The 25,723-nt window shown below is 53.2% G+C and overlaps 1 protein-coding gene across 4 annotated transcripts in view; it reads right to left on the bottom strand.

The window, feature by feature from the left end:
• Nucleotides 1-10,029: 10,029 nt before the first annotated feature.
• rin1b (Ras and Rab interactor 1b) overlaps nt 10,030-25,723 on the bottom strand; it is a 38,659-nt gene continuing 22,965 nt past the window's right edge. For all 4 annotated transcript variants that reach the window (XM_063036426.1, XM_063036423.1, XM_063036424.1 and 1 more), the window contains 6 exons: nt 25,363-25,454; nt 20,172-21,662; nt 18,950-19,255; nt 15,411-15,542; nt 14,745-14,908; nt 10,030-13,546 (listed from right to left, as the gene is read on the bottom strand). In XM_063036426.1, coding sequence (XP_062892496.1) covers nt 13,199-13,546; nt 14,745-14,908; nt 15,411-15,542; nt 18,950-19,255; nt 20,172-21,662; nt 25,363-25,454 — 2,533 coding nt within the window. In that variant the 3' untranslated portion in view covers nt 10,030-13,198. The remainder of the gene's footprint in view (nt 13,547-14,744; nt 14,909-15,410; nt 15,543-18,949; nt 19,256-20,171; nt 21,663-25,362; nt 25,455-25,723) is intronic.

The raw sequence follows: 25,723 nt of genomic DNA, 5'->3' as shown, positions 1-25,723 counted from the left end.
TACAGTGGATGTGGAGAGGATGTTTCCTATACTGGGGGAGTCTAGGACCAGAGGACACAGATAGAGTGGATGTAGAGAGGATGTTCCCTATAGTGGGGGAGTCTAGGACCAGAGGACACAGACAGAGTGGATGTGGAGAGGATGTTTGAGGGGGAGAAGGGAAACTCGGGAGTGTCAGTATTACAGTTGAACAAAGGGAACTATGGTGCTATGAGGGAGGAGCTGGCCAAAGTTCAATGGAACAATACCCTAGCAGGGATGACAGTGGAACAGCAATGCAAAGTGTTTCTGGGAATAATGCGGAAGGTGCAGGATCAGTTCATTCCAAAGAGGAAGAAAGATCCTAAGGGGAGTAAGGGGAGGCCGTAGCTGACAAGGGAAGTAATGGACAGTATAAAAATAAAAGAGAAGAAGTATAACATAGCAAAGACGAGTGGGAAGCCGGAGGATTGGGAAACTTTTAAAGAGCAACAGAAGGTAACTAAAAAGCAAATACGCAGAGAAAAAAATGAGGTACGAAGGTAAGGTAGCCAAGAATATAAAGGAGGATAGTAAAAGCTTCTTTAGGTATGTGAAAAGGAAAAAAATAGTTAAGACCAAAATTGGGCCCTTGAAGACAGAAGCGGGTGAATTTATTATGGGGAACAAGGAAATGGCAGACGAGTTGAGCAGGTACTTTGGATCTGTCTTCACTAAGGAAGACACAAACAATCTCCCAGATGTAATAGTGGCCAAAGGACTTAGGGTAATGGATAAACTGAAGGAAATTTATATTAGGCAGGAAGTGGTGTTGGATAGGCTGTTGGGTCTGAAGGCTGATAAGCCCCCGGGACCTGATGGTCTGCATCCCAGGATACTTAAGGAGATGGCTTCAGAAATCGTGGATGCATTGGTAATCATTTTCCCATGTTCTATAGATTCAGGATCTGTTCCTGTGGATTGGAGGGTGGCTAATGTTGTCCCTCTCTTCAAAAAGGGAGGAAGAGAGAAAACAGGGAATTATAGACTGGTTAGCCTGATGTCGGAGGTGGGAAAGATGTTGGAGTCAATTACAAAAGATGAAATTACGACACATCTGGATAGTAGTAACAGGATTGGTCCAAGTCAGCATGGATTTACGAAGGGGAAATCGTGCTTGACTAATCTTCTGGAATTTTTGAGGATGTAACTATGAAAATGGACAAGGGAGAGCCAGTGGATGTAGTGTACCTGGACTTTCAGAAAGCCTTTGATAAAGTCCCACATAGGAGATTAGTAGGCAAAATTAGGGCACATGGTATTGGGGGCAGAGTACTGACATGGATTGAAAATTGGCTGGCTGACAGGAAACAAAGAGTAGCGATTAACGGGTCCTTTTCGGAATGGCAGGTGGTGACCAGTGGGGTACCGCAGGGTTCAGTGCTGGGACCGCAGCTGTTTATAATATACATTAATGATTTAGATGAGGGAATTAAAAGTAACATTAGCAAATTTGCCGATGACACAAAGCTGGGTGGCAGTGTGAAATGTGAGGAGGATGTTCTGAGAATGCAGGGTGACTTGGACAGGCTGGGTGAGTGGGAAGATGCATGGCAGATGCAGTTTAATGTGGATAAATGTGAGGTTATCCACTTTGGTGGTAAGAACAGGAAGGCAGATTATTATCTAAATGGAGTCAAGTTAGGAAAAGGGGAAGTATAACGAGATCTAGGTGTTCTTGTGCATCAGTCACTGAAAGCAAGCATGCAAGTACAGCAGGCAATGAAGAAGCTAATAACATGCTGGTCTTCATAACAAGGGGAATTGAGTATAAGAGCAAAGAGGTCCTTCTGCAGCTGTACAGGGCCCTGGTGAGACCACATCTGGAGTACTGTGTACAGTTTTGGTCCCCAAATTTGAGGAAGGACATTCTTGCTATTGAGGGAGTGCAGCGTAGGTTCACAAGGTTAATTCCCAGGATGGCGGAACTGTCATATGTTAAAAGATTGGAGCAAATGGGCTTGTATACTCAGGAATCTAGAAGGCTGAGAGGGGATCTTATTGAAACATATAAGATTATTAAGGGATTGGACACGCTGGAGGCAGGAAGCATGTTCCCGCTGATGGATGAGTCCAGGACCAGAGGCCACAGTTTAAGAATAAGGGGTAGGCCATTTAGAACGGAGTTGAGGAAAAATTTTTTCACCCAGAGAGTGGTGGATATGTGGAATGCTCTGTCCCATAAGGCTGTGGAGGCCAAGTCTCTGGATGCTTTCAAGAAAGAGATGGATAGAGCTCTTAAAGATAGCGGAATCAAAGGTTATGGGGATAAGGCAGGAACTGGATACTGATTGTGGATGATCAGCCATGATGACAGTGAATGGCGGTGCTGGCTCGAAGGGCCGAATGGCCTACTCCTGCCCCTATTGTCTATTGTTTCCTATAGTGGGGGGAGTCTAGGACCAGGGGGTACAGATAGAGTGGATGTGGAGAGGATGTTTCCTATAGTCGGGGAGTCTAGGACCAGAGGGCACAGATAGAGTGGATGTGGAGAGGATGTTTCCTGTAGTGGGAGAGTCTAGGACCAGAGGACACAGAAAGAGTCGATGTGGAGAGGATGTTTCCTGTAGTGGGAGAGTTTAGGACCAGAGGACACAGATAGAGTGGATGTGGAGAGGATGTTTCCTATAGTGGGAGAGTCTAGGACCAGAGGACACAGATAGAGTGGATGTGGAGAGGATGTTTCCTATAGTGGGGGAGTCTAGGACGAGAGGGCATCAATAGAGTGGATGTGGAGAGGATGTTTCTTATAGTGAGGGAGTCTAGGACCAGGGGTCACAGTCTCAAAATAGAGTTATGTCCATGTCGAACAGAGGTGAGGAGAAATTTCTTGAGCCAGAGGAATTTCTGTGGAATTCGTTGCCAGAGACGGATATGGAGGCAAAGTCATTGGGTATATTTAAAGCGGAGGTTTATAGGTTCTCGATTAGTCAGGGCATCAAAGGTTATGGGGAGAAGGCAGGAGAATGGGGTTGAGAGGGATAATAAATCAGACATGATGGAATGGCAGACCCTACTCGACGGGGTGAATTGCCTAATTCTGCTCCTATGTCTGATGTCTGTCGGTACACACGCCCAGAAGTGCACCCAGACAGATCACTAACAGCTTTGCTATGCTGCTGTGGCACCTCAAAGGTGACGGGGGCGGGGAGGTGATGCTGGCTTCGCTCCTGGCCCATTCTCTGGGGAATAGCCCTGGACTTTCTCTGTCTAGGATACCTAGACATACAGGAAGGGTCGGGAGGGCTGTTACTTATCGAGGCTGGGGAGCGGGTGGCGGGCCACACCCTGCGCTAAACACACAGCCCCGAGAGCACACCGTCTAAAAATAGAGCCAGGAACTGCACTCTGCACGCCTCTCTAAAGCTGATTTCATATGAGGGCGACATACAGTGGAAACCCGTGAAAATCTTCGCGCCCGTGTTTCCGATCTGCTCACAATTCCTCCCCAACTCACTCGAGCCTCGCTCCCTCGTGAGATTCTCCCTATAAACTTCCCACCCCCTGATCAACAGACGGTGGGAAGCGAGGAATAAAGGGAAAAGATATCTCAGCAGTCTCCGCAGAAGGGGTGGAAGGAGAGCCAATTGTTTCAACTTGACAGTCGCCCAACCAGCCAAACACATCCGTATGACAGATGGCAAAATCGCCAGTGCTTTACATCCTTTTCAATGATGCCCTTGGCATTCTGAATAATCCCACTCCAGGCAGGAATCACAGCAAATGATTCCTTTGCCCCGCTCTCTCTCCACAGCCCTGTGTCAGTCCCCACACTAATCCCAATGTCTCACTCTCTCCCACAGCCCTGTGACAGTCCCCAAACTAATCCCACTGTCCCACTCTCTCCTCACAGCCCTGTCAGTCTGCAAACTAATCCCACTGTCCCACTTTGTCCCTACAGCCCTGTGTCAGTCCCCAAATTATTTCCACTGTCCCACTCTCTCCCCACAGCCCTGTGTCAGTCCCCAAACTAATCCCACTGTCCCACTCTTTCCCCACAGCCTGTGTCAGTCCCCACACTAATCCCACTGCCCCACTCTCCCCCCACAGCCCTGTGTCAGTCCCCACACTAATCCCACTGCCCCACTCTCCCCCACAGTCCTGTGTCAGTCCCCAAACTAATCCCAGTGTCCCACTCTCTCCCCACAGCCCTGTGTCGGTCCCCACACTAATCCCACTGCCCCACTCTCCCCCCCCACAGCCCTGTGTCTGTCCCCAAACTAATCCTACTGTCCCACTCTCTCCCCACAGCCCCGTGTCGGTCCCCACACTAATCCCACTGTCCCACTCTCTCCCCACAGCCCTGTGTCAGTCCCCAAACTAATCCCACTGCCCCACTCTCCCCCACAGTCCTGTGTCAGTCCCCAAACTAATCCCACTGCCCCACTCTCCCCCCCACAGCCCTGTGTCATCCCCAAACTAATCCCACAGTCCCACTCTCTCCCCACAGCCGTGTCAGTCCCCACACTAATCCCACTGCCCCACTCTCCCCCCACAGCCCTGTGTCAGTCCCCACACTAATCCCACTGCCCCACTCTCCCCCACAGTCCTGTGTCAGTCCCCAAACTAATCCCAGTGTCCCACTCTCTCCCCACAGCCCTGTGTCGGTCCCTACACTAATCCCACTGCCCCACTCTCCCCCCCACAGCCCTGTGTCTGTCCCCAAACTAATCCCACTGTCCCACTCTCTCCCCACAGCCCCGTGTCGGTCCCCACACTAATCCCACTGTCCCACTCTCTCCCCACAGCCCTGTGTCAGTCCCCAAACTAATCCCACTGCCCCACTCTCCCCCACAGTCCTGTGTCAGTCCCCAAACTAATCCCACTGCCCCACTCTCCCCCCCACAGCCCTGTGTCATCCCCAAACTAATCCCACAGTCCCACTCTCTCCCCACAGCCCTGTGTCTGTCCCCAAACTAATCCCACTGTCCCACTCTCTCCCCACAGCCCCGTGTCGGTCCCCACACTAATCCCACTGTCCCACTCTCTCCCCACAGCCCTGTGTCAGTCCCCACACTAATCCCACTGCCCCACTCTCCCCCCCACAGCCCTGTGTCAGTCCCCACACTAATCCCACTGTCCCACTCTCTCCCCACAGCCCTGTGTCAGTCCCCAAACTAATCCCACTGTCCCACTCTCTCCCCACAGCCCTGTGTCAGTCCCCAAACTAATCCCACTGTCCCACTCTCTCCCACAGTCCTGTATCAACCCTCACACTAATCCCACTGCCCCACTCTCTCCCACAGTCCTGTATCAACCCTCACACTAATCCCACTGTCCCACTCTCCTCACAGCCCTGTGTCAGTCCCCAAACTAATCCCACTGCCCCACTCTCTCCCCACAGTCCTGTATCAACCCTCACACTAATCCCACTGTCCTACTCTCTCCCTACAGCCCTGTGTCAGTCCCCAAACTAATCCCACAGTCCCACTCTCTCCCCTCAGCCCTGTGTCAGTCCTCAAATTTATCCCACTGTCTCACTCTCTCCCCACACAGCCCTGCGTCAGTCCCCACACTAATCCCACTGTCCCATGCTCTGCTCAAGATATCTTGAATCCAGAAGCTTTGTGAAATTCAGACTGGGGTTATAAATCTTTTGGGAAATCCAGCTCAAAGCACAGCTGATCAATTTTTGGGTGCTTTCTTTCAAAGGACGCCAGTAAAGAGACGCTCGATAACCAAGGGTTTGACAGAATACTGGTGTCTCCAGGTCCACCAGGTATTCAAAGGGCCAACGCCCGCGTGTCCGCGCACCACCAGGTTCGGGAACAGTTACTACCCCCTCAACCATCAGGGCCCCTGAACAAAAGGGGATAACCACACTCACTTGCCCCATCCACTGAGATTGTCCCACAACCAATGATCTGACTTTAAGGACGCTTTACCTCACGTTCTCGTTATTTACTGCTATTTATTTATATTTGCATTTGCCCGGTTTGTTTGACTTCTGCACGCCGGCCGATCTTTCATTGATCCTGTTTTATGGTTACGATTCTGTAGATTTGCTGAGGGCGCCCGCGGGAAAGTATATGGTGACGTGTATGTACTCTGATAACGAAGTTTACTTTGAGCGTTGATTTTATAGATTAGGAGATGCGTTCGAGCGCTGAGTGTTCTCCTGACCTGCGGGCCGCCCGGAAACGCTTTGAATCCCTCCCCCACCCGAGAGGAGGGTCCGCAACTGCCGCAGGAGCCCCTAGTCATAATTTATTGATCCTGGGGGAAATTGGTTCTCGTTACAGTTGCACCATAAATAATAAATAGTAATAAAACCATAAATAGTTAAATAGTAATATGTAAATTACGGCAGGAAATAAGTCCAGGACCAGCCTATTGGCTCAGAGTGTCTGACGCTCCAAGGGAGGAGTTGTAAAGTTTGATGGCCACAGGCAGGAATGACTTCCTATGACGCTCTGTGTTGCATCTCGGTGGAATGAGTCTCTGGCTGAATGTACTCCTGTGTCCGCCCAGTACATTGTGTAGTAGGTGGGAGACATTGTCCAAGATGGCATGCAACTTAGACAGCATCCTCTTTTCAGCTGCGGTTGGCGTCGGGACGGGAGCCAGCAGCAAGCCGCCGGAGGAAACGCAGACCGCGGGTCAGTGCCGCGCAGGGAGAGGGCAGTCGGTCCACGGGATCCCTGCCGGACACAACACCACACTACACCGGCATGTGCTCCATCTCCCTCCACGTTCCCGCTTCTGGCAGCCTCTATCGTAACGGCGCACAGGTCGGGACGCCCTGCTGTAGGACGTGGAGGCTTTGGGGAGGGTGCAGGAGAGATTTACCAGAATGCTGCCTGGTTTAGGGGGTGTGAGACTGGATAAACTTGGGTTGTCTTCCCCGGAGCATCGGCGACTGAGGGGAGATCTGAAAGAGGTTTATAAGATTATGAGAGGCATAGATAGAGTGATGTATTGGCGAGACCCGACGCAGACTGGGAGATCGTTTTGCTGAACACCTACGCTCTGTCCGCCAGAGAAAGCAGGATCTCCCAGTGGCCACACATTTTAATTCCACGTCCCATTCCCATTCTGATATGTCTATCCACGGCCTCCTCTACTGTAAAGATGAAGCCACACTCAGGTTGGAGGAACAACACCTTATATTCCGTCTGGGTAGCCTCCAACCTGATGGCATGAACATTGACTTCTCTAACTTCCGCTGATGTCCCACCTCCCCCTCATACCCCATCCGTTATTTATTTTTATACACACATTCTTTCTCTCTCTCCTTTTTTCTCCCTCTGCCCCCCTCACTATACCCCTTGCCCATCCTCTGGGTTTCCCCCCCCCTTTTCCTTCTCCCTAGGCCTCCTGTCCCATGATCCTCTCATATCCCTTTTGCCAATCAACTGTCCAGCTCTTCGCTCCATCCCTCCCCCTCCTGTCTTCTCCTATCATTTCGGATCTCCCCCTCCCACTTTCAAATCTCTTACCAGCTCCTCTTTCAGTTAGTCCTGAAGAAGGGTCTCGGCCCGAAACGTCGACTGTACCTCTTCCTAGAGATGCTGCCTGGCCTGCTGCGTTCACCAGCAACTTTGATGTGTGTGGACTGAGAGTGTCTGTTTCCCAGGGTTGAAATGTCTGATAGAGGGCGTTCATTGGAAGTGAGAGGTGGTAGGTTCAAGAGGGACGTGAGGGGTAAGTTTTTTTTACTCAAAGAGTGGCGGATGTCTGCTGTGGTGGTGGAGGCAAATACATTAGAGGCTTCTAAGAGACGTTTGGATGGGCACACGGGTGTGAGGAAGATGGAGGGATATGGACATGGTGTAGGCAGGAGGGATTAGTGTTTGGGTGCTTGAGATCTGTTTTTTTAGCTGGTATAGCACAACATTGTGGGCCGAATGGCCTGCTCCTGTTCTGTGTTCTACGTCGTGTGTAAACACAGGAGCTTCTGCAGATGCTGGAAATGTAGAGCAACACACACACACACAATGCTAGAGGAACTCAGCAGGTCAGGCAGCGTCTATGGAGGGGAATAAATAGTCGACGTTTCGGGCCGAGACCCTTCGTCAGGACTGGGAAGGATAGGGGGGAGAAGCCCAGAATAAGAAGGGGGGAAGAGGGGAAAGAGTTCAAGCTGGCAGGCGATAGGTGAGACCAGATGAGGTTGAAGGTGGGGAGGGGGGATGAAGTGAGAAGCTGGGACGGTGACAGGCCTTTGCCGTATGTTTCCATCACCCACAACCCTGGTAAACCCGTTCCACTCTGTCAAAAACTTGCCCACCTATCCCCTTCAAAATCCCCTCACCTCAGTGCTCTGTCCCCTGTCATCCGATGTTTCTATCCTATCTGTATTCCCACCTACTTTATCAGTATCTCATAATTTAATAAGCCATTAGGTCTCCCTCTCAGCCTTCGATGCTCCAGAGATAAAACACACACACACAAAATGTTCAACCATATGATATAGGAGCAGAATTAGGCCATTTTCCCTCTCGGCCCCAATCTCCTGCCTTCTCCCCGTATCCCTTTATTCCCTGACCGATCAAGAATCTAATAACCTCTGCCTTAAATATACATAATGACTTGGCCTCCACAGCTGCCTGTGGCAACGAATTCCCCAGATACACCACCCTCTGGCTAAAGAAATTCCTCCTCATCTCCGTTCTAAGTGGACGACTGTCTATTCTGAGGCCGGGTCCTCTGGTCTTAGATTCCCCCACCATGGGAAACATCCTCTCCACATCCACTCTATCCAGGCCTTTCACTATTTGATAGTTTTCAATGAGGTCACCCCTCATTCTTCTGAATTACAGTGAGTACAGGCCCAGAGCCATCAAACGCTCTTCATATGACAAGCCTTTCAATCCGGGAATCATTTTTGTGAACCTCCTCCGGACCCTCTCCAGTGTCAGAGGGGGAGAGGGGAGGGAGGGAAAGGGGGAAAGGGGAAAGAGAGAGAGAGGGGGGGAGAGAGAGAGGGGAGGGGGAGGGGAGAGAGGGGGAGGGGAGAGAGGGGGAGGGGAGGGAGGGGTGGGAGAGGAGGGAGAGGGAAAAAACAAGTTTGTCAGACTGCTTCTTTAGCCGATGCAATCTAATCCAAGCAGCAGTATCAAAAGACACTACAGATTTTGGGGCATTAATATCATCACCAACCCAGCCCCCAGGTCCAGTATGAACACTCCAAGTATGGTACGGTGTCTGTGGTTCTGTCTGGGCTCCTGTATCTAATAAAGTGGCCACTAAGTGTATGTTTGTGGTCTTCTGCTGCTGTGGCCCGTCCACTTCATGGTTCGATGTGTTTTGTGTTCAGAGATGCTCTTCTGCATACCACTGTTGTAATGTGTGGTTATTTGCGTTTGTTTTTCACTGCATTGAGTATAGGAGTTGGGATGTAATGTTGACATTGTACAAGGCATTGGTGAGGCCAAAGCTGGAGTATTGTGTACAGTTCTGGTCACCGAATTATAGGAAAGATGTCAACAAAATAGAGAGAGCACAGAGAAGATTTACTAGAATGTTACCTGGGTTTCATCACCTAAGTTACAGAGAAAGGTTGAACAAGTTGGGTCTTTATTCTTTGGAGCCTAGAAGGTTGAGGGGGGACTTGATAGAGGTGTTTAAAATTATGAAGGGGATTGATAGGGAGTTGACGTGGATAGGCTTTTTCCATTGAGAGTAGGGGAGATTCAAACAAGAGGACAGGAGCTGAGAGTTAAAGGGCAAAAGTTTAGGGGTAACATGAGGGGGAACTTCTTTACTCAGAGAGTGGTAGCTGTGTGGAACGAGCTTCCAGCAGAAGTGGTTGGGGCAGGTTCGATGTTGTGGTTTAAAGTTAAATTGGACAGATATATGGACAGGAAAGGAATGGAGGGTTATGGGCTGAGTGCAGGTCGGTGGGACTAGGTGAGAGTAAGAGTTTGGCACAGACTAGAAGGGCCGAGATGGCCTGTTTCCGTGCTGTAATTGTTATATGGTTATTTCAGCCCATGAAGCATTCTCTGTAAATCCCAGAGACTCTTATGCGTGAAAATCCCAGGAGATCAGCAGTATCTGAGACACTCAAACCACCCCATCTGGCACCAACAAGTATTCCACAGTCAAAGTCACTTAGATCACATTTTTTCCCCATTCTGATGTCTGGTTTGAACAACAACTGAACCTCTTGACCGTGTCTGCATGCTCTTATGCATTGAGTTGCTGCCACATAATTGGCTGATTAGATATTTGCATTAATGAGCAGGTGTACCTAATACAGTGGCCACGGTGTCGGGATTTAGGTGAAGTTTAAGGGGGGGAGTGAGGGAGTAGGATCATTCTGTTTTCTGTGTTAATATAAAACTTTAAACGATACAAAATCCCCCAAGATAATCAGTTGTAAAGTTCCGTGAGGCCTGCTCACATTATATTAATTAAAAATCTTATACATACAGTTTAAACCAAACTTTAAACCTGCACCCTGGGACAGGGTTACAACATGGACGGGAGATATATTAGAATTTCTACCGTAGTTTTATAAATTTTTAGGACGCAAATTTTCACTTGGTCCAAGTACCCATAAGCAGAGATGAGGAAAGATCTGTATGCAGACGCCCACGCGGAGGTGTGCGTACACATACGCCCATATACAAACACGTGTGCATTCCTCACATGCTTGTGAACTTATCTCCAGAAGACTGGCACTCAGAAAAATGTGCAGAAAGCACAGGGAAGTGGAAAAGTTCACCCACAAACGTACATACCATGCAGATCGGGGCGCTTTACCCAGACAAATCCACACACGGAGAATAGGAGTTTGCCTTAACAACGGGGCAAGTACACAGAGAAAGACACAGGCAGGCAGATTCGGCAAAACGGACAATAGAGAAACACGGACACACAGACACAGACAGAGAGAGACAAAGAGAGATGGACAGAAAAACAGACAGAGACACAGACGTGAAAAACAGACTGAGAGAGAGAGACATAGAAAAACACGGACACAGACAAAGGGAAACAGAGACACATAGACAGAGAGAGACACAGACGTAGAAAAACAGAGACACTCCCCCTCTGGGTGCTCCAGTTACCTCCCACAGTCCAAAGACATCCCGTCCTGCCGAAGGGTCTCGGCCCGAAACGTCGACTGCACTGTTTTCCACAGATGCTACCTGGCCTGCTGAGCTCCTCCAGCATTTTGTGTGTGTTGCTCGGATTTCCAGCACCGGCAGATTTTTTCCTTGTTTGGCCTGCACTCAGCAGCCAATTTAATAGGTACCTACTCCACCCAATAAAGTGGCCACTGAGTGTGTGTCCTTGTGGTCTTTTGTTTCTGCAGCCCATCCACCTCGAGGCTGGACGTGTTGTGTGTTCAGAGATGCTCTTCTGCACACCGCTGTTGGTTATTTGAGTTACTGTCGCCTTCCTGACAGCTTGGCCGGTCTCTGCTGACCTCTCTCATTAACGAGGCGGTTTCACCCACCGACCTGCGCTCACTGGATTTTTTTTTGTTTCTCGCACCACCCTCTGTAAACTCCAGACAGTGTTATGCGTGAAAATCCCAGGAGATCAGCAGATTCTGAGATACTCAAACCACCCCATCTGGCACCAACAATCAGAGTCAAAGTCACTTTGATCACACTTCCTCCCCTTTTCTGACGTTTGGTCTGAACAACAACTGAACCTCTTGACCGTGTCCGCATGCTTTTATGCACCGAATTGCTGCCACGTGATTGGCTGATTAGATATTTGCATTAACGAGCAGGTGTACCTAATACAGTGACCACTGGGTGTCAAAAACCACAGGAAAATAGCAAAACACAGACACGCAAAATCTCACAGACATACATAGGTGTGGAGGACAAAGGAGTTAAGAACTTCCTAGAGAATTCAAGTTGTAGGATTCATTCGCACCCCAGCAGGCACGAAGTATCGGAAACACAAAATACTCTGCAGACGCTGGGGTCAAAGCAACACTCAGAACACGCTGGAGGAACTCGGCAGGTCGGGCAGCACCTGTGGAAATGATCAGTCAACGTTTCGGGCTGGAACCCTTCGTCAGGACTGAAGAGGGAAGGGGCAGGGGTCCTATAAAGAAGGTGGGGGGAGGGTGGGAAGGAGAAGGCTGATAGGTTCCAGGTGAAGAACCAGAAAGGGGAAAGATAAAGGGGTGGGGGGAGAGGAAGCAGGGAGGGAATAGGCAGGAAAGGTGAAGAAGGAATAGGGGAAAACACAATGGGTAGTAGAAGGAGGCGGAACCATGAGGGAGGTATTGGAGCCGGGCAGGGGTTTGGTGGGTGATGTGGGGCAGGGCGGGGGCAGGGAAGAGCAGAAGGCAGATGGGGTTGAGGAGAACGCACGAAAAGGCTCTGAATCTTCCCCCCCCCCGGCATCTTCCCCTCCTCACCAACCGACACCACCCCCATCGGGGCAGCCTGGCCTGAGATGGGAGGGTGTACCGGAAGTGACGACCTCAACCCGCCCTGGGAAATAACTCCCTTCCCCAAGTGTGTCCTCATTGTGTTCGTCCCACCAGCTGTAGCTAGATATTCGGCAATAGCGTGCCTTGAACCCCACCTCCCCAGCATCTCTAAGGCCGGAGGACAAGGAGCAATGGGACAAGGGCCAGTTGCAGTCCCAGTGACCCAGAACCAGGGGCCAAGTGTCTCCGATATAAAAAACCAGTGCACCAGCTCCCTTACTTTCTTACAAAGTTGAAGAGGAGTGGCTTGTCACCGAACGCTTGAACTTATAGATATACATACAGTTGAAGGCATCCAGACTGGATCCATCGTGCTATGGTAAGGCACAGGAACATAAGAAGATGCACAAAATAGCTGACTCTGTCCAATATGTCGCAAGTACTTCCCTTCCCAACATCAGTAGTATCTACAATAGACTTTGGTTTCTTTGTTCCAGTTGTGTTCTTCCTTGTAAAAATTGTGCGTACTTGATATTTTTCTTGCGAATTCTGTGCATCTGATGCTATTTGTTTGAGATGTTGCTGCAAAGTACGTTTTTCATTGCACCTGTACATATCACCATGAGCTTCACCCTGAACCACTCCAATTCACATTCCCGACCCCCTCCTCCTAAAGTATAATCCATCGGCAACAGGAGCCGGATCCTCAAAAAAGAAACCCAAACCTTTTCAAATCCAGCTCCAGGCTTCAACGGGCCTACCCGTCGCCATGGCGACAGGTAGGCCCTGTCGTCCTTCCCCATGGCAGGCTTGCTGGGAACCCTGATTCACGTGTTAGAGCGGTGGGACATCCTCCAGGTCAAAGGCGTTGTCCCGCCGGAGCTGGCGATGGGCCCGGGCAGGCGATCTCTGCTGGACGCGGCCATAGACAAAGCAGTATTGGTGACCGGGGCCCTCCTGGGTCCTCAGCTCGGCTTTGATGAGCTGGGGGTGTGAGTCTGAGGGCAGGGGCCGGCAGCTGTCGTCCTCCACCAGGTACAGGCCGTGAGCTGCGGGCTCGGACACGTTGAACTTCTTGGCGCAGAGACAGCACAGGTCGGCCACCGTGTCCGTAGGCCGCACCACCAGCGTCTTGGCCGTGCAGCCATGGTTGGGGTCCTCGTAGGCCACCCGGAGGAAGTTCTAGCCAGAGCAGGGAGAGAGAGAATAGGGATCACTACAATGGATATGGGGGGTGTGTGTGGGTCTCACCCTAAATCAGGATGTCCCCGGGGGAGAAGCAGCAATGGGCCAAGGCAGCCCTGTTCCCAGAGGCATGGAAAGATCCTGTGAAGGGGACACAGAAAGACCCCAACAAATATGGTATGGAAAGATCCTGCCAACAGGAGGCACAGACTGATCCCAACGATAGGGGCACAGAAAGATCCCACCAACAGGTGCAAGGACGTATCACAGTGATCGTGGGATCTCTGATGGAGAACTGGGAAATCTGAGAAGGCCCATCCCTACGTGGTGCAGAGCTCACTGCTCACCACCCGTCCTGCAGTTCATGGCTCCCTCCTCATTGCCCCTCCAATGGTGCAAGGCTACCTCCTCACGGCCTCTCCCGTGGCGCTCCTCCCTCTCGCAGAGTGGCACTCTCCCCTTACCCCCCATTCCACGGTTTGAAGTTCCCTCCTCGCCGCCCCTCCCAGGGCATGGCACTCCCCCCTCCGTCCCCTCCCCACCGTTTCTCCCACTGTGCGGGGCACTCTCCTCACCACCCCTCCCACGGGTTCTCCCCCACTACGTGAGGCTCCCTCCTCACCCAACACCCCCCCCACCCCCACTGCGCAGGGCTCCAGGTCACCCCCTGACCGGTCCTTCCACAGCGTTCCCTCCTCGCAGCCCCTCCCCCAGCGTGCGTAGGCACCCCACCCCTGTCCTCCACTCCAGGGGGATTCCAGCCGCACCAGGCCCAGAACCCCCTCCCCGAGGAACTTAAACTTCCCGCAGTCCCCGAGACTCTTAGTAGCACAGAAGCAGGCCCTTCAGCCCACAGAGTCTGTGCTGGCCCACTTACATTGATCCCGTGTTGTCCTCCCATCCCTCACCTACGCACCAGGGCCCAATTAACCCTCACGTCATTGGGGCACGGCAGAAAACCGTAGAATCTGGGGGAGCAGCCCACGCAGTCAGCGGCGGGGGCAGGGATCGAACCAGAGATACCACCTTAACGCCGCACTGAAATACTGCCCTTCCCACGCTCCCCCCCCCCACCAACTTCCCCAAATATCGGGATTGTTTCTCCTCCTCGTCGCACCCGCAGGCCGGACGTGGGCCTGGGCTTTTCCTGGTGGCTAGAAGTAGGAAAGGCTTGCCAGCTCCCTCCCCGACTGACCTGGAAGTCGCTGATGGAGGGCAGGGGTTCGCATGTTTGCCTTCGCTTGTGCCACCGTTTCAGGGAGTGCCTGATCTCCCTGCTCATCCCCACCATGGGTTGATTGAGGTGATAATTCTGCAGCTCGAACATACTGGTGTAGAAGCTAATGAGATAGTATCCACCTGTGGGGAGGAAGGGACGAGGCTGACTTCTCGAAGGCAAATGACTTCACGCAGAGTCACGGCGCAAACCGCACTCCCGCTATCAGCGGCCAAGGAGGCTCGTTCTGGGCTCCCCATCCGTCTGAGCGTTAGAATATACTGAGGGCTCCCCCCCCCCAAAAGGCGTTCTGGGACAGACGATTACACTGAGCGACCGATGGGGGAAGGAGGGGAGAATGAGGGCTCCACTGGGCGAGATGGAGAGGGGTGATAGAGAATGGCAAGGGAAGAAGAGGGAGAGTTTGAGAGAGTGGGGAGAGGGGAGGCGGATGGAGGGAGGGAAAGGGGAGAGTGGAGAGAGGGGAGGAGAGGGGGAGGGTGGAGGGAGAGGGCGAGAGGAGTTGTGGGATTAGGAGTTTGGGGGGTAGGGGAAGGAATGGGGGGGGAGTGAGGGCAGTTGAAGGGGTTAGAAGAGCGTGGAGGAGGGGGCCGGGTGGGAGTCATGCGTGCGCGTGCTGCCCACCTTCTCCCATCAGCTCGGACTGGTCGAGAAGCTCCATCATGTACTCCAGCTCCAGGGCCAGATCCGGCAGGTCGCACTGCGCCACCACGTAGGAGAGCGCCGGTAGGAACTCGTCCGCCCCGCACGGTTCACCTGCTCGGGGTGGGGGGGGGGGAAGGGAGAGAGGCACCAGGACACACCGTTAGACAGGGGCCAGTCCGTATCCACACCCCTTCACCTCTAGCCCTCCCTCCCACCTGTTACAATGACCATTAAACCTACCAACCTACCCACACGATTACGGGGAGAAGGTACAAACTCCTTACAGGCAGTGGCGAGAATTGAACCCGGGCTGCCGGTGTACCAAGATACAGTGGAAAGCTTTTCCACCAAACTGTTGGAACACAGTACTTTACGGCACAGTGCAGGCCATTCGGCCCATCGTGTTGTGCTGTCCTTTTAACCTCCTCCAAAATCAACTTAACCCTTCCCTCCTACATAACCCTCCATTTTTCTTTTATCTGTGAGCCTATCACAGAGTCTCTACAATGTCCCTAACGTGGCTGCCTCTCCCACCACTCCTGGCAGCGTGTTCCAATCACCTACTTCTCTCAGTGTGAAAATACCTACCACTGACATCCTCCCCCACCCCACCCCCAATACTTTCCTCCAATCACCTTGAAACAAGCCCCTCGTATTGGCCATTTCCACCCAGGGGAAAAAGTCTCCGCTGTTCACTCACTTATCATCTTGTACGCCTCAAGTCACTCTTACCCTACCCCTAACCCCGGGATGGGGCAGTGTAGAGGGAGTTTCACTCGGTGTCTGACCCCGGGAGTGTGTGATGGGACGGTGTAGAGGGAGTTTCACTCGGTGTCTGACCCCGGGAGTGTGTGATGGGACGGTGTAGAGGGAGCTTCACTTTGTGTCTGACCTCGGGAGTGTGTGATGGACGGTGTAGAGGGAGCTTCACTCTGTGTCTGACCCCGGGAGTGTGTGATGGGACGGTGTGGAGGGAGCTTCACTCTGTGTCTGAGCCCGGGAGTGTGTGATGGGACGGTGCGGAGGGAGCTTCACTCTGTGTCTGAGCCCAGGAGTGTGTGATGGGACGGTGCGGAGGGAGCTTCACTCTGTGTCTGACCCCGGGAGTGTGTGATGGGACGGTGCGGAGGGAGCTTCACTCTGTGTCTGACCCCGGGAGTGTGTGATGGGACGGTGCGGAGGGAGCTTCACTCTGTGTCTGACCCCGGGAGTGTGTGATGGGACGGTGCGGAGGGAGCTTCACTCTGTGTCTGACCCCGGGAGTGTGTGATGGGACGGTGCGGAGGGAGCTTCACTCTGTGTCTGACCCCGGGAGTGTGTGATGGGACGGTGTGGAGGGAGCTTCACTCTGTGTCTGACCCCGAGAGTGTGTGATGGGACGGTGTGGAGGGAGATTCACTCTGTGTCTGACCCCGGGAGTGTGTGATGGGACGGTGTGGAGGGAGTTTCACTCTGTGTCTGACCCTGGGAGTGTGTGATGGGTCGGTGTGGAGGGAGCTTCACTCTGTGTCTGACCCCGGGAGTGTGTGATGGGACGGTGTGGAGGGAGCTTCACTCTGTGTCTGACCCTGGGAGTGTGTAATGATACAAATCAGAGAGACTATCACACAGTAGACATACTAAGATAGTTGTCCGTGGGTCCTGCCCAACAATGTTCAGGGGGTATCTCTGTGCTTGGGTCATGCAGAATCTATAAGACCACAAGATATAGGAGCTTTTGGCCTATTGAGTCTGCTCTACCATTTCATCCTGGCAGATCCATTTATCCTCTAAGCCTCTATCTCCTTGCCTTCTCCGTGTATTCCTTCATGCCCTGATTAGTTAAGAATCTATCAATCTCTGCCTTAAATATACCCAGTGACTTGGCCTCCTGTGGCAAAGAATTTCACAGATTCACTGCTCTCTGGCTAAAGAAATTCCTCCTCATCTCCATTCTAAAAGAACGCTCCTCTAGTCTGAGCCTCTGGTCTTAGACTCTCCCATCATAGGAAACATCCTCTCCACTCTACTCCATCGAGACCTTTCACCATTCGATAGGTTTCAATGAGGTCACCCCTCATTCTTCTGAATTCCAGTGAGTAGAGGCCCAGAGTCATCAAACACTCCTCCTATGACAAGCCTTTCAATCCTGGAATCATTTTTGTGAACCTCCTTTGAACCCTCTCCAGTTTCAGCATGTCCTTTCTGAGGTAAGGGGCCCAAAATTGGTCACAATTCTCCAAGTGGGGCCTCACCAGTGCTTTATTAAAGCCTCAACATCACATCCTTGCTTTCATACTCTAGTCCTCTTGAAATGAAAGCTAACATCGCATTTGGCTTCCTCACCGCAGACTCAACACGCAAATTAGACTTCAGGGAATCCTGCATGAAGACTACCTAATCAGTTTGCACCTCGGATTTTTGAATTTTCTCCTCATTTAGAAAACAGTTACCCCTTTTATTTCTTCTGCCAAAGTGGATGACAATACACTTCCCGACACTGTAATCTATCTACCACTTATAGACAATAGACAATAGGTGCAGGAGTAGGCCATTCGGCCCTTCGAGGCAGCACCGCCATTCACTGTGATCATGGCTGATCACCCACAATCAGTACCCCGTTCCTGCCTTCTACCCATATCCCTTGACTCCGCTATCTTTAAGAGCTCTATCTAACTCTTTCTTGAAAGCATCCAGAGAATTGGCCTCCACAGCCTTCCGAGGCAGAGCATTCCACAGATCCACACCCCTCTGTGTGAAAAAGTTTTTCCTCAACTCCGTTCTAAATGGCCTACCCCTTATTCTCAAACTGTGGCCTCTGGTTCTGGACTCCCCCAACATCGGGAACATGTTTCCTGCCTCTAGCGTGTCCAATCCCTTAATATGTGTCAATCAGATCCCCTCTCATCCTTCTAAATTACAGAGTATACAAGCCCAGTCGCTCCAATCTTTCAACATATGATAGTCCCACCTTCCTGGGAATTAACCTCGTGAACCTACGCTGCACTCCCTCAATAGCAAGAATGTCCTTCCTCAAATTTGGAGACCAAAACTGTACACAATACTCCAGGTGTGGTCTCACCAGGGCCCTGTACAGCTGCAGAAGGACCTCTTCGCTTCTATATTCTTCTAATCTAACCTTCTATAGCCTTTCTGCTTCCTCAAAACTACCTGCCCTTCCACCTACCTTTGTATCCTCCACAAACTTGGCCACAACACCATCAATTCCGTTATCCAAGTCATTGACATATAATGTAAAAAGAATGGGACCCAACACTGACCCCTGTGGAACACAACTAGTCACCAACAGCCAATCAGAAATGCCCTTTTTTATTCCCACTCTGTGCCTCCGGCCAATCAGCAACTGGTATCATGGATCGACAAGTATCTCAAGACCATTGGGCACCGTGGGGATAAATACTTAACGAGGAGGTATTAGTTTAACCTGTGTTAGCTATGATTTGTTTTGCTTTTGTTTGTAACATGATTGTACGTTAATGTGGGGGTTCAAATTTATAATATACGTAAAAAAAATGTACCCTGGGGTGTCCGTAGCCGCTCATAAATGAGTTTACAGACGTGGAGCAGGAGGTAAACCTTCTTTACGGGCGAGTACGTCTTCTGCATCAGCCCGAACTTCAGCCTGATCTTCTCCAGGGTCCCCAGGTCGGGCAGGCTGGCCCGGACTCCCATCCCCTGGGGACCCCCCTTCCGCACCCGACGCAGGTTATCCCTCAGCTGCTCCAGGGACCCGTCCGCCGCGTGGAACTGGCGCAGGCTGCTGTACAGCGACGGCTTCAGGGGCTTCAGAACGCACTTGTGCATGGCCGACTCCAGCAGTCGATCTGCGGGCGGGAAGAGCCAAGGGGGGGGGGAGGTGGTGAGGACTTTTCGGGTGAGAACGCGATTCCTGCCAACACTGGGCGGTGGGAGGGGATTCGGTGGGTGGGGGAGAGTGTGTCTGTGAGCTGTGGGAGAGGATTCAGTCAGAGTGGGGAGAGTCAGTGATGGGGTAGCGTGTCCATGAGGTGTGGGAGGGGATTCAGTGGGTGTGGGCAGAGTCGGTGACAGGGGAGAGTGTCCATGGGCAGTGGGAGGGGATTCAGTGGGTGGGCGAGAGTCGGTGACAGGGGAAAGTGTGTCTGTGAGCTGTGGGTGGGGGAGAGTCAGTGATGGGGAGAGTGTCTGTGAGCTGTGGGTGGGGATTCAGTGGGTGTGGGGAGAGTCGGTGATGGAGGAGAGCGTCTGTGGGCGGTAGGAGGGGATTCAGTGGGTGGGGGAGAGTCAGTGATGGGGAGTGTCTGAGCTGTGGGAGGGGATTCAGTGGGTGTGGGGAGAGTCGGTGACGGGGAAAAGTGTGTCTGTGAGCTGTGGGTGGGGATTCAGTGGGTGGGGGAGAGTCAGTGATGGGGGAAAGTGTGTCTGTGAGCTGTGGGTGGGGAGAGTGTCTGTGGGCTGTGGGAGGGGATTCAGTGGGTGGGGAGAGTGTCTGTGAGTTGTGGGTGGGGAGAGTGTCTGTGAGCTGTGGGAGGGGATTCAGTGGGTGGGGAGAGTGTCTGTGAGCTGTGGGTGGGGATTCAGTGGGTGGGGAGAGTGTCTGTGGGCTGTGGGTGGGGATTTGGTGTGTGGGGGAGAGTCAGTGATGGGGAGAGTGTCCGTGAGCTGTAGGAGGGGATTTGGTAGACGTGAGAACTCCACCCACCCCACCGAATTGCCAGACGAAACCGAGGCCCCCACCCACCGGCTCTCCCCCCGCCTCACCTCTCTCCGCCTCTTCCACCAGCGCCTCGTGTGCGGAATCGAGCTCGGAGCTGTCCACCAGCAACGCCTTCATGTGGCTCATGAACTGGCGGACGGACTGAAGCAGTTCGGTGCCCGAGGTGTGGCCCGCCCGGCCCTCTCGCACCAGGCACAGGTAGTCCTGGACCAGCCCGCCGAAGTAGGTGCCCCCGTCCCTCGAACGCTCCTCCACCGCCCTCACCAGCCTCCTCTCGGGCCTGCCCAGGGAGCTCAGCACCTTGCGGAGGGGCCCCCTCATCATCCAGCCCACCCCCCGCAGGGTGGTCTGCGTCCAGGAGGGCGGTCGCTGGCGGTCGTCCGGGTCCTGTTCCTCCTCCTCGTCCTCCTCCCCCTCCAGGCTGCTGAGGGACTGCGAGGGCAGGTGCTGCAGGAGGGGAGGGTGGTCTCCGAGCAGCTGCCCCAGACCCTCGTCCTCCGAGCTGCAGGACTGCTCGCTGAGCTGGGGGTGAATCAGGGTCAGCGCCAGGCCCCTGTGGTGGGCCGAGTGGAGGGGTGAGGAGGGGGCGGAGGAGGCGGCCGAGGAGGGACCAGGGGTGGGGTCGGAGGAGGAAGAGGAGGGACAGGAGAGCAGGGCAGAGGAGGGGTCGGGGCAGGGGGCAGAGGTGGGACTGGAGGAGGGGTCAGGCGAGGAGGGGGCAGAGAAGGAGGCGCGATGAGGGGAGTTGGCGGAGGTGGGGTCAGGAGAAGGGGCACAGGAGCGGCCAAGGGAGGGGCCTGCAAAGGAGCGGACAGGGGAGAGTTCAGGGGAGGGGGCTGGCACCTGATAACCCGCAAGGTCTGCTCCTAGTAGCTCTTCTCCAACTACCCTCCCTTCTCCTCCTCCTCCCCCCTCACGCCCTCCACCTACTCTCACACCCCCTCCTCCCTCCACCGCGACTCCACCACCACCTTCCCCTATCTCTCCCCTCCTTCCCTCCCCTCCTCCACGGCCTCGCACCGCATCCCCTCTCCCCTCTGCCCCAAAGCCTCCGGCCCCCGTCCCCACCCCGACCCCGGCGGCGGCCGCCCGCAACTTCTTCTTCAGGCGGGGCGGCGCCACGGGAGGCCGGGGCGGGGTGTGGGGGGCCTCGTCGCTGTCGGAGGACGGGGCCCAGCTGGGCTGCGGGCAGCGGGCGCCGGCGGACGCCGGGATGGGCGGGGGAGGCTGCGAGGGCGGCGACAGGGGGCTGGAGGTCTCGGTGGAGACCCGCACTTTGAAGCTGCGCTTGAACTGGCCCCGGCGGCCGGCGCACGACTCCTGCGCCTCGAACAGCGGGTTGAGGAAGGCCAGGGCGCCGCCCGGGCCGGTCAGGCACACCTCGGTCGGGCAGCGGGTCTGCAGGGGCCCCGACCGCAGCGGCGGCTCCGGCCACCCCGGGCTGCCCAGCTCCTGGGGCCAGGCCCCGTGGCCCAGGTCCTCCGGGGGGTCGGCCGGTGGGGTGTCCCGTACGTTCAGGGCTGAGTTCCAGAACTCTATGAGGGGGGAGGAAAGAGGGAGGGGAGATGGAGGGGGGAGCGCGAGGAAGAGAGGGGGTAGGAGGTGGGAAGTGGGAGAAGGGAGAGGGACGGAGAGGGGGAGGGGAGGGAGAGGATGGAGAAGAGGGAAGGAGGGAAGGGTGGGGAGGAGAAGGGAAAGGGAAGGGAGAGTTAAGGGGGAGGGAGGGGAGAGTTAAGGGGGAGGGAGAGGGAGGGGAGAGTTGGGGGGAGGGAGAGGGAGGGGAGAGTTGGGGGAGGGAGAGGGAGGAGAGGGGAGAGTTGGGGGAGGGAGAGGGAGGGGAGAGTTGGGGGAGGGAGAGGGAGGGGAGAGTTGGGGGGGAGGGAGAGAGAGGGAAGAGTTGGGGGAGGGAGAGGGAGGGGAGAGTTGGGGGGAGGGGGAGGGGGAGGGAGAGGGGAGAATTGAGGGGGAGGGAGAAGGAGGGGAGAATTAAGGGAAGGGAGAGGGAGGGGAGAGTTGGGGGGAGGGAGAGGGAGGGGAGAGTTATGGAGGGGGTGGTAGGATGGCCAGCAGCCAGGGAGTAGGATGGGGTGAGAGAGAGAGAGAGAGAGAGAGAGAGAGCGGGAGGGAGGGGTCAGCAGTGTTTGGGGAGGGGTAAAGGATGAGAGGAGAGAGAGAGGAGGGTCAGTTAGCCAGGCAATACAGGGTCACCCCTCCACCTCGTAAACTAAACCCTTCCCCACCATCTCCTCCCACCTCCCCCAAAGCCTGAACAACACCCAGACCACCTCCCCTCCACCCCCAGACCCCCACCCTTCCATTCTGTCCCACCTGTGCTCCCCACCCCACCATAAACCCCCTCCCGCACATCCATCCAACCCACGGATAATCTCACCCAACTTCAGTGGAGAAAATCAGCTTGCTTACCTATACCCCTCATAATTTTGTACAGCTCCCCCCTCATTCTCCTGCACTCCAGGCAATAAAGTCCAAAGTTCAAAGTAAAATTTATTATCAGAGTACCTACACGTCACCACGTACAACCCTGAGGTTCGGTTCCTGCGGGCACACTTCGCAAACCTATTCGACCTTTCCCTGTAACCCAAGTCCTCAAGTCTTGTCAACATCCTTGTAAATTTTCCCTGCACTCTTTCGATCTTTCCTGTAGGTAGGTGACCAGGCCCCTGTGATCTCTGCCTCTGGCCTCCCCCAACCTCCTTGTAAATTTTCTCTGAAATCTTGCAATCTTTCACCCTTAACCCATGACCTCTATTTCCAGTCTCGCCCTTGCGTTTACCCTATCTATATCCCTCATCTGTATACCTCCATCAAATCTCCCCTCAATCCGTTATCTTGCCTCATTCCTAATATAACTGTTACTAATATTACTCATCTCCACTACAGCACAGTAGGAGACCTATCAGCCCACCTAGTCTGTGCTGAGCTGTTATTCTACATCTCCCGGACCATAACCCTGCCACCCCTGTGCTTAACCAGACTTCTTTTGAAAGTAGTTGCCAGGTCTGGAGGACCTGAATTATCAAGGAAAGATTGAATAGGTTTGGACTTTATTCCTTGGAGGGTAGAAGATTGAGGGGAGATTTGACAGAGGTATACAAAATTATGAGGGGTACAGATAGGGTAAATGCAAGCAGGCTTTTGCCACTGAGGTTGCGTGGGACTACAACCAGAGGTCATAGGGTTAAGGGTGGAAGGTGAGAAGTTTTAAGGGGAACATGAGGGGGGAGTTTCTTCATTCAGAGGGTGGTGAGAGTGTGGAACGAGCTGCCAGCACCAGTGGTGGATGCGAGCTCGATTTCAACGTTTTAAGAAAGGTTTGGATAGGTACATGGATGGTAAGGCTATGGTCCTGGCGTAGGTCGATGGGAGTAGGCTGTTTAAATGGTTTGGCATGGACTAGATGGGCCAAAGGGCCTGTTTTTATGCTGTATAAGACCACAAGACATAGGAGCAGAATTAGGCCATTTGGCTCATCGAGTCTGCTCTGCCGTTCAATAATGGCTGATCCTCTTTCCCCATCAACCCCACTCCCCGGCCTTCTCCCCGTAACCTTTGAAGCCATGTCCCATCAAGAACCTCTCAATCTCTGCCTTCAATACACCCAACAACCTGGCCTCCACAGCTGCTTGTGGTAACAAATTCCACAAATTCGCCAACCCTGTGGCTGAAGAAATTTCTCTGCATCTCTGTTTTGAATGGACTTGAGGATGTGCCCTCTTGTCCTAGACTCCCCCACCATGGGAAACATCCTTTCCACATCTAGACCGTCTAGGCCTTTCAACATTCAAAAGATTTCAATTAGATCACCCCTTATCCTTCCAGTCTCCAGCGAGTACAGACCCAGAGCCGCCAAACGTTCCTCATATGATAACCCTTTCACTCAACGGTGTAAAACCCTGGGAAAGGTTTCACTGATAACGTAATGGTCTTTCTGTTTGGGTTCTGGCTAGAGATAATGGGAGCTTTGGAATGTGAGCCCTCCAATGAAGGGAGTGTGTTTTTTTGTGTTGTTTACCTGACACCGGGGTGAGCTGGGTCTTTTGTTCGGCGGGAGATGAAGGGAGAAGGTGCCAGAGAGAAGAGGTCATAGGACTTGACCCGGAGTGGGGCCCATGATCCGATAAAGCCCGGGGAGATTGAAGGAGGTTCAGCGACGGTTAAGCCGTGAGCTCCAACTTGTGCACATCAGACTGTTCCATTAAAATGGGCCCCTTTTTTTTTGCTTTTTATTTACTAACCCTTTAGTCGAATTAAGAATTATAAAGCTAAATCTTTCAATTGTTTGCGGTGTACCGACTGTTATTTGATGGTACTGATTTGTAACGGTAACGAATCACGCAGCATCCGCACAAATGGAGGGTCTCGGGGTGGGCTCCCACCTCAATCTCACACATTTGGTGTGGCCAGAGATTGTCTTCTCGAGGCTTACGCAGCCAACGAAACTGGAGCATTTCACCGGACTCATCCTTGTGAACCTCCTCTGTACTCTCTCCAATGCCAGCACATCTTTTCTAAGATGAGGAGCCCAGAACTGTTCACAACACCAGGGCCTTATAAAGCCTCAGCATCGCATCCCTGCTCTTGCATCCTAGACCTCTTGAAATGAATGCTAACATGGCATCTGCCTTCCTCACCACTGACTCAACCCGCAAGTTAACCTTCAGGGTGTTCTGCACAAGGGCTCCCAAGTCCCTCTGCATCTCAGATTTTTGGATTTTCTTCCCGTTTAGAAAATAGTCCACACATTTATTTCTCCGACCGTGCATTTTCCAACATTGTATTTCATTTGCCGCTTTCTTGCCCATTCTCCTAATCTGGCTCAGTCCTTCTGCATCCTACCTGTTTCCTCAACACTACCTAACCCTCCACCAATCTTCGTATCACCTGCAAACTTGACAACAAAGCCATCTATTCCATCATTTAAATCATCGATATACAGTATAAAAAGCAGTGGCCCCAACACGGACCCCTGCGGAACACCGCTAGTCACTGGCAGCCAACCAGACGAGGATACTTTCCTGGGACTCCATGAAATGTTGAAATCGAACCCACATCCACCACTTCCGCCGGCAGCTCCTTCCCCACCCTCACCACCCCCCTGAGCGAAGATGTGCCTCTTAAATATTTCACCTTTAACCCTTAACCCATGACCTCAAGTTCCAGCCTCCCCCAACCTCAGTGGGGAGGGGGGATGTCGGAGAGGAGAGGATTACTCACCTATCCCCAGGTGTGAAATTGTCTTCAGTTTCTTGTGGGACCGCGCGCTCGCGATGGCCTGGGGGAGCTTTAGAGTGAATGGAAGGATATCCCTAGGACAGAGAGAGAGAAACAGGTTAAAATCGATGCTGCCCCCCTCCCTGTATCCGGGCAGGACGTCGTGTGTGTGTGTGTGTGTGTGTGTGTGTGTGTGTGTGTGTGTGTGTGTGTGTATATATACATACGTGTACACACAGGAACTTGTGTCTGGGGAGGAGTGGGAGATGGAGGAGGCAGATGAGGGAGATGGGGAGGAGAGGGGAAATGGGGAGAAGGAGAGGGAGAGGAGCGGGGATGAGGGGAGAGGAGAGGAGATGAGGGG

Source organism: Mobula hypostoma, chromosome 30, assembly GCF_963921235.1.
Source record: "Mobula hypostoma chromosome 30, sMobHyp1.1, whole genome shotgun sequence".
Classification (NCBI taxonomy): domain Eukaryota; kingdom Metazoa; phylum Chordata; class Chondrichthyes; order Myliobatiformes; family Myliobatidae; genus Mobula; species Mobula hypostoma.
Note: the sequence above shows the minus strand (reverse complement) of the source record. Positions and strands in the feature narration are given on the sequence as shown.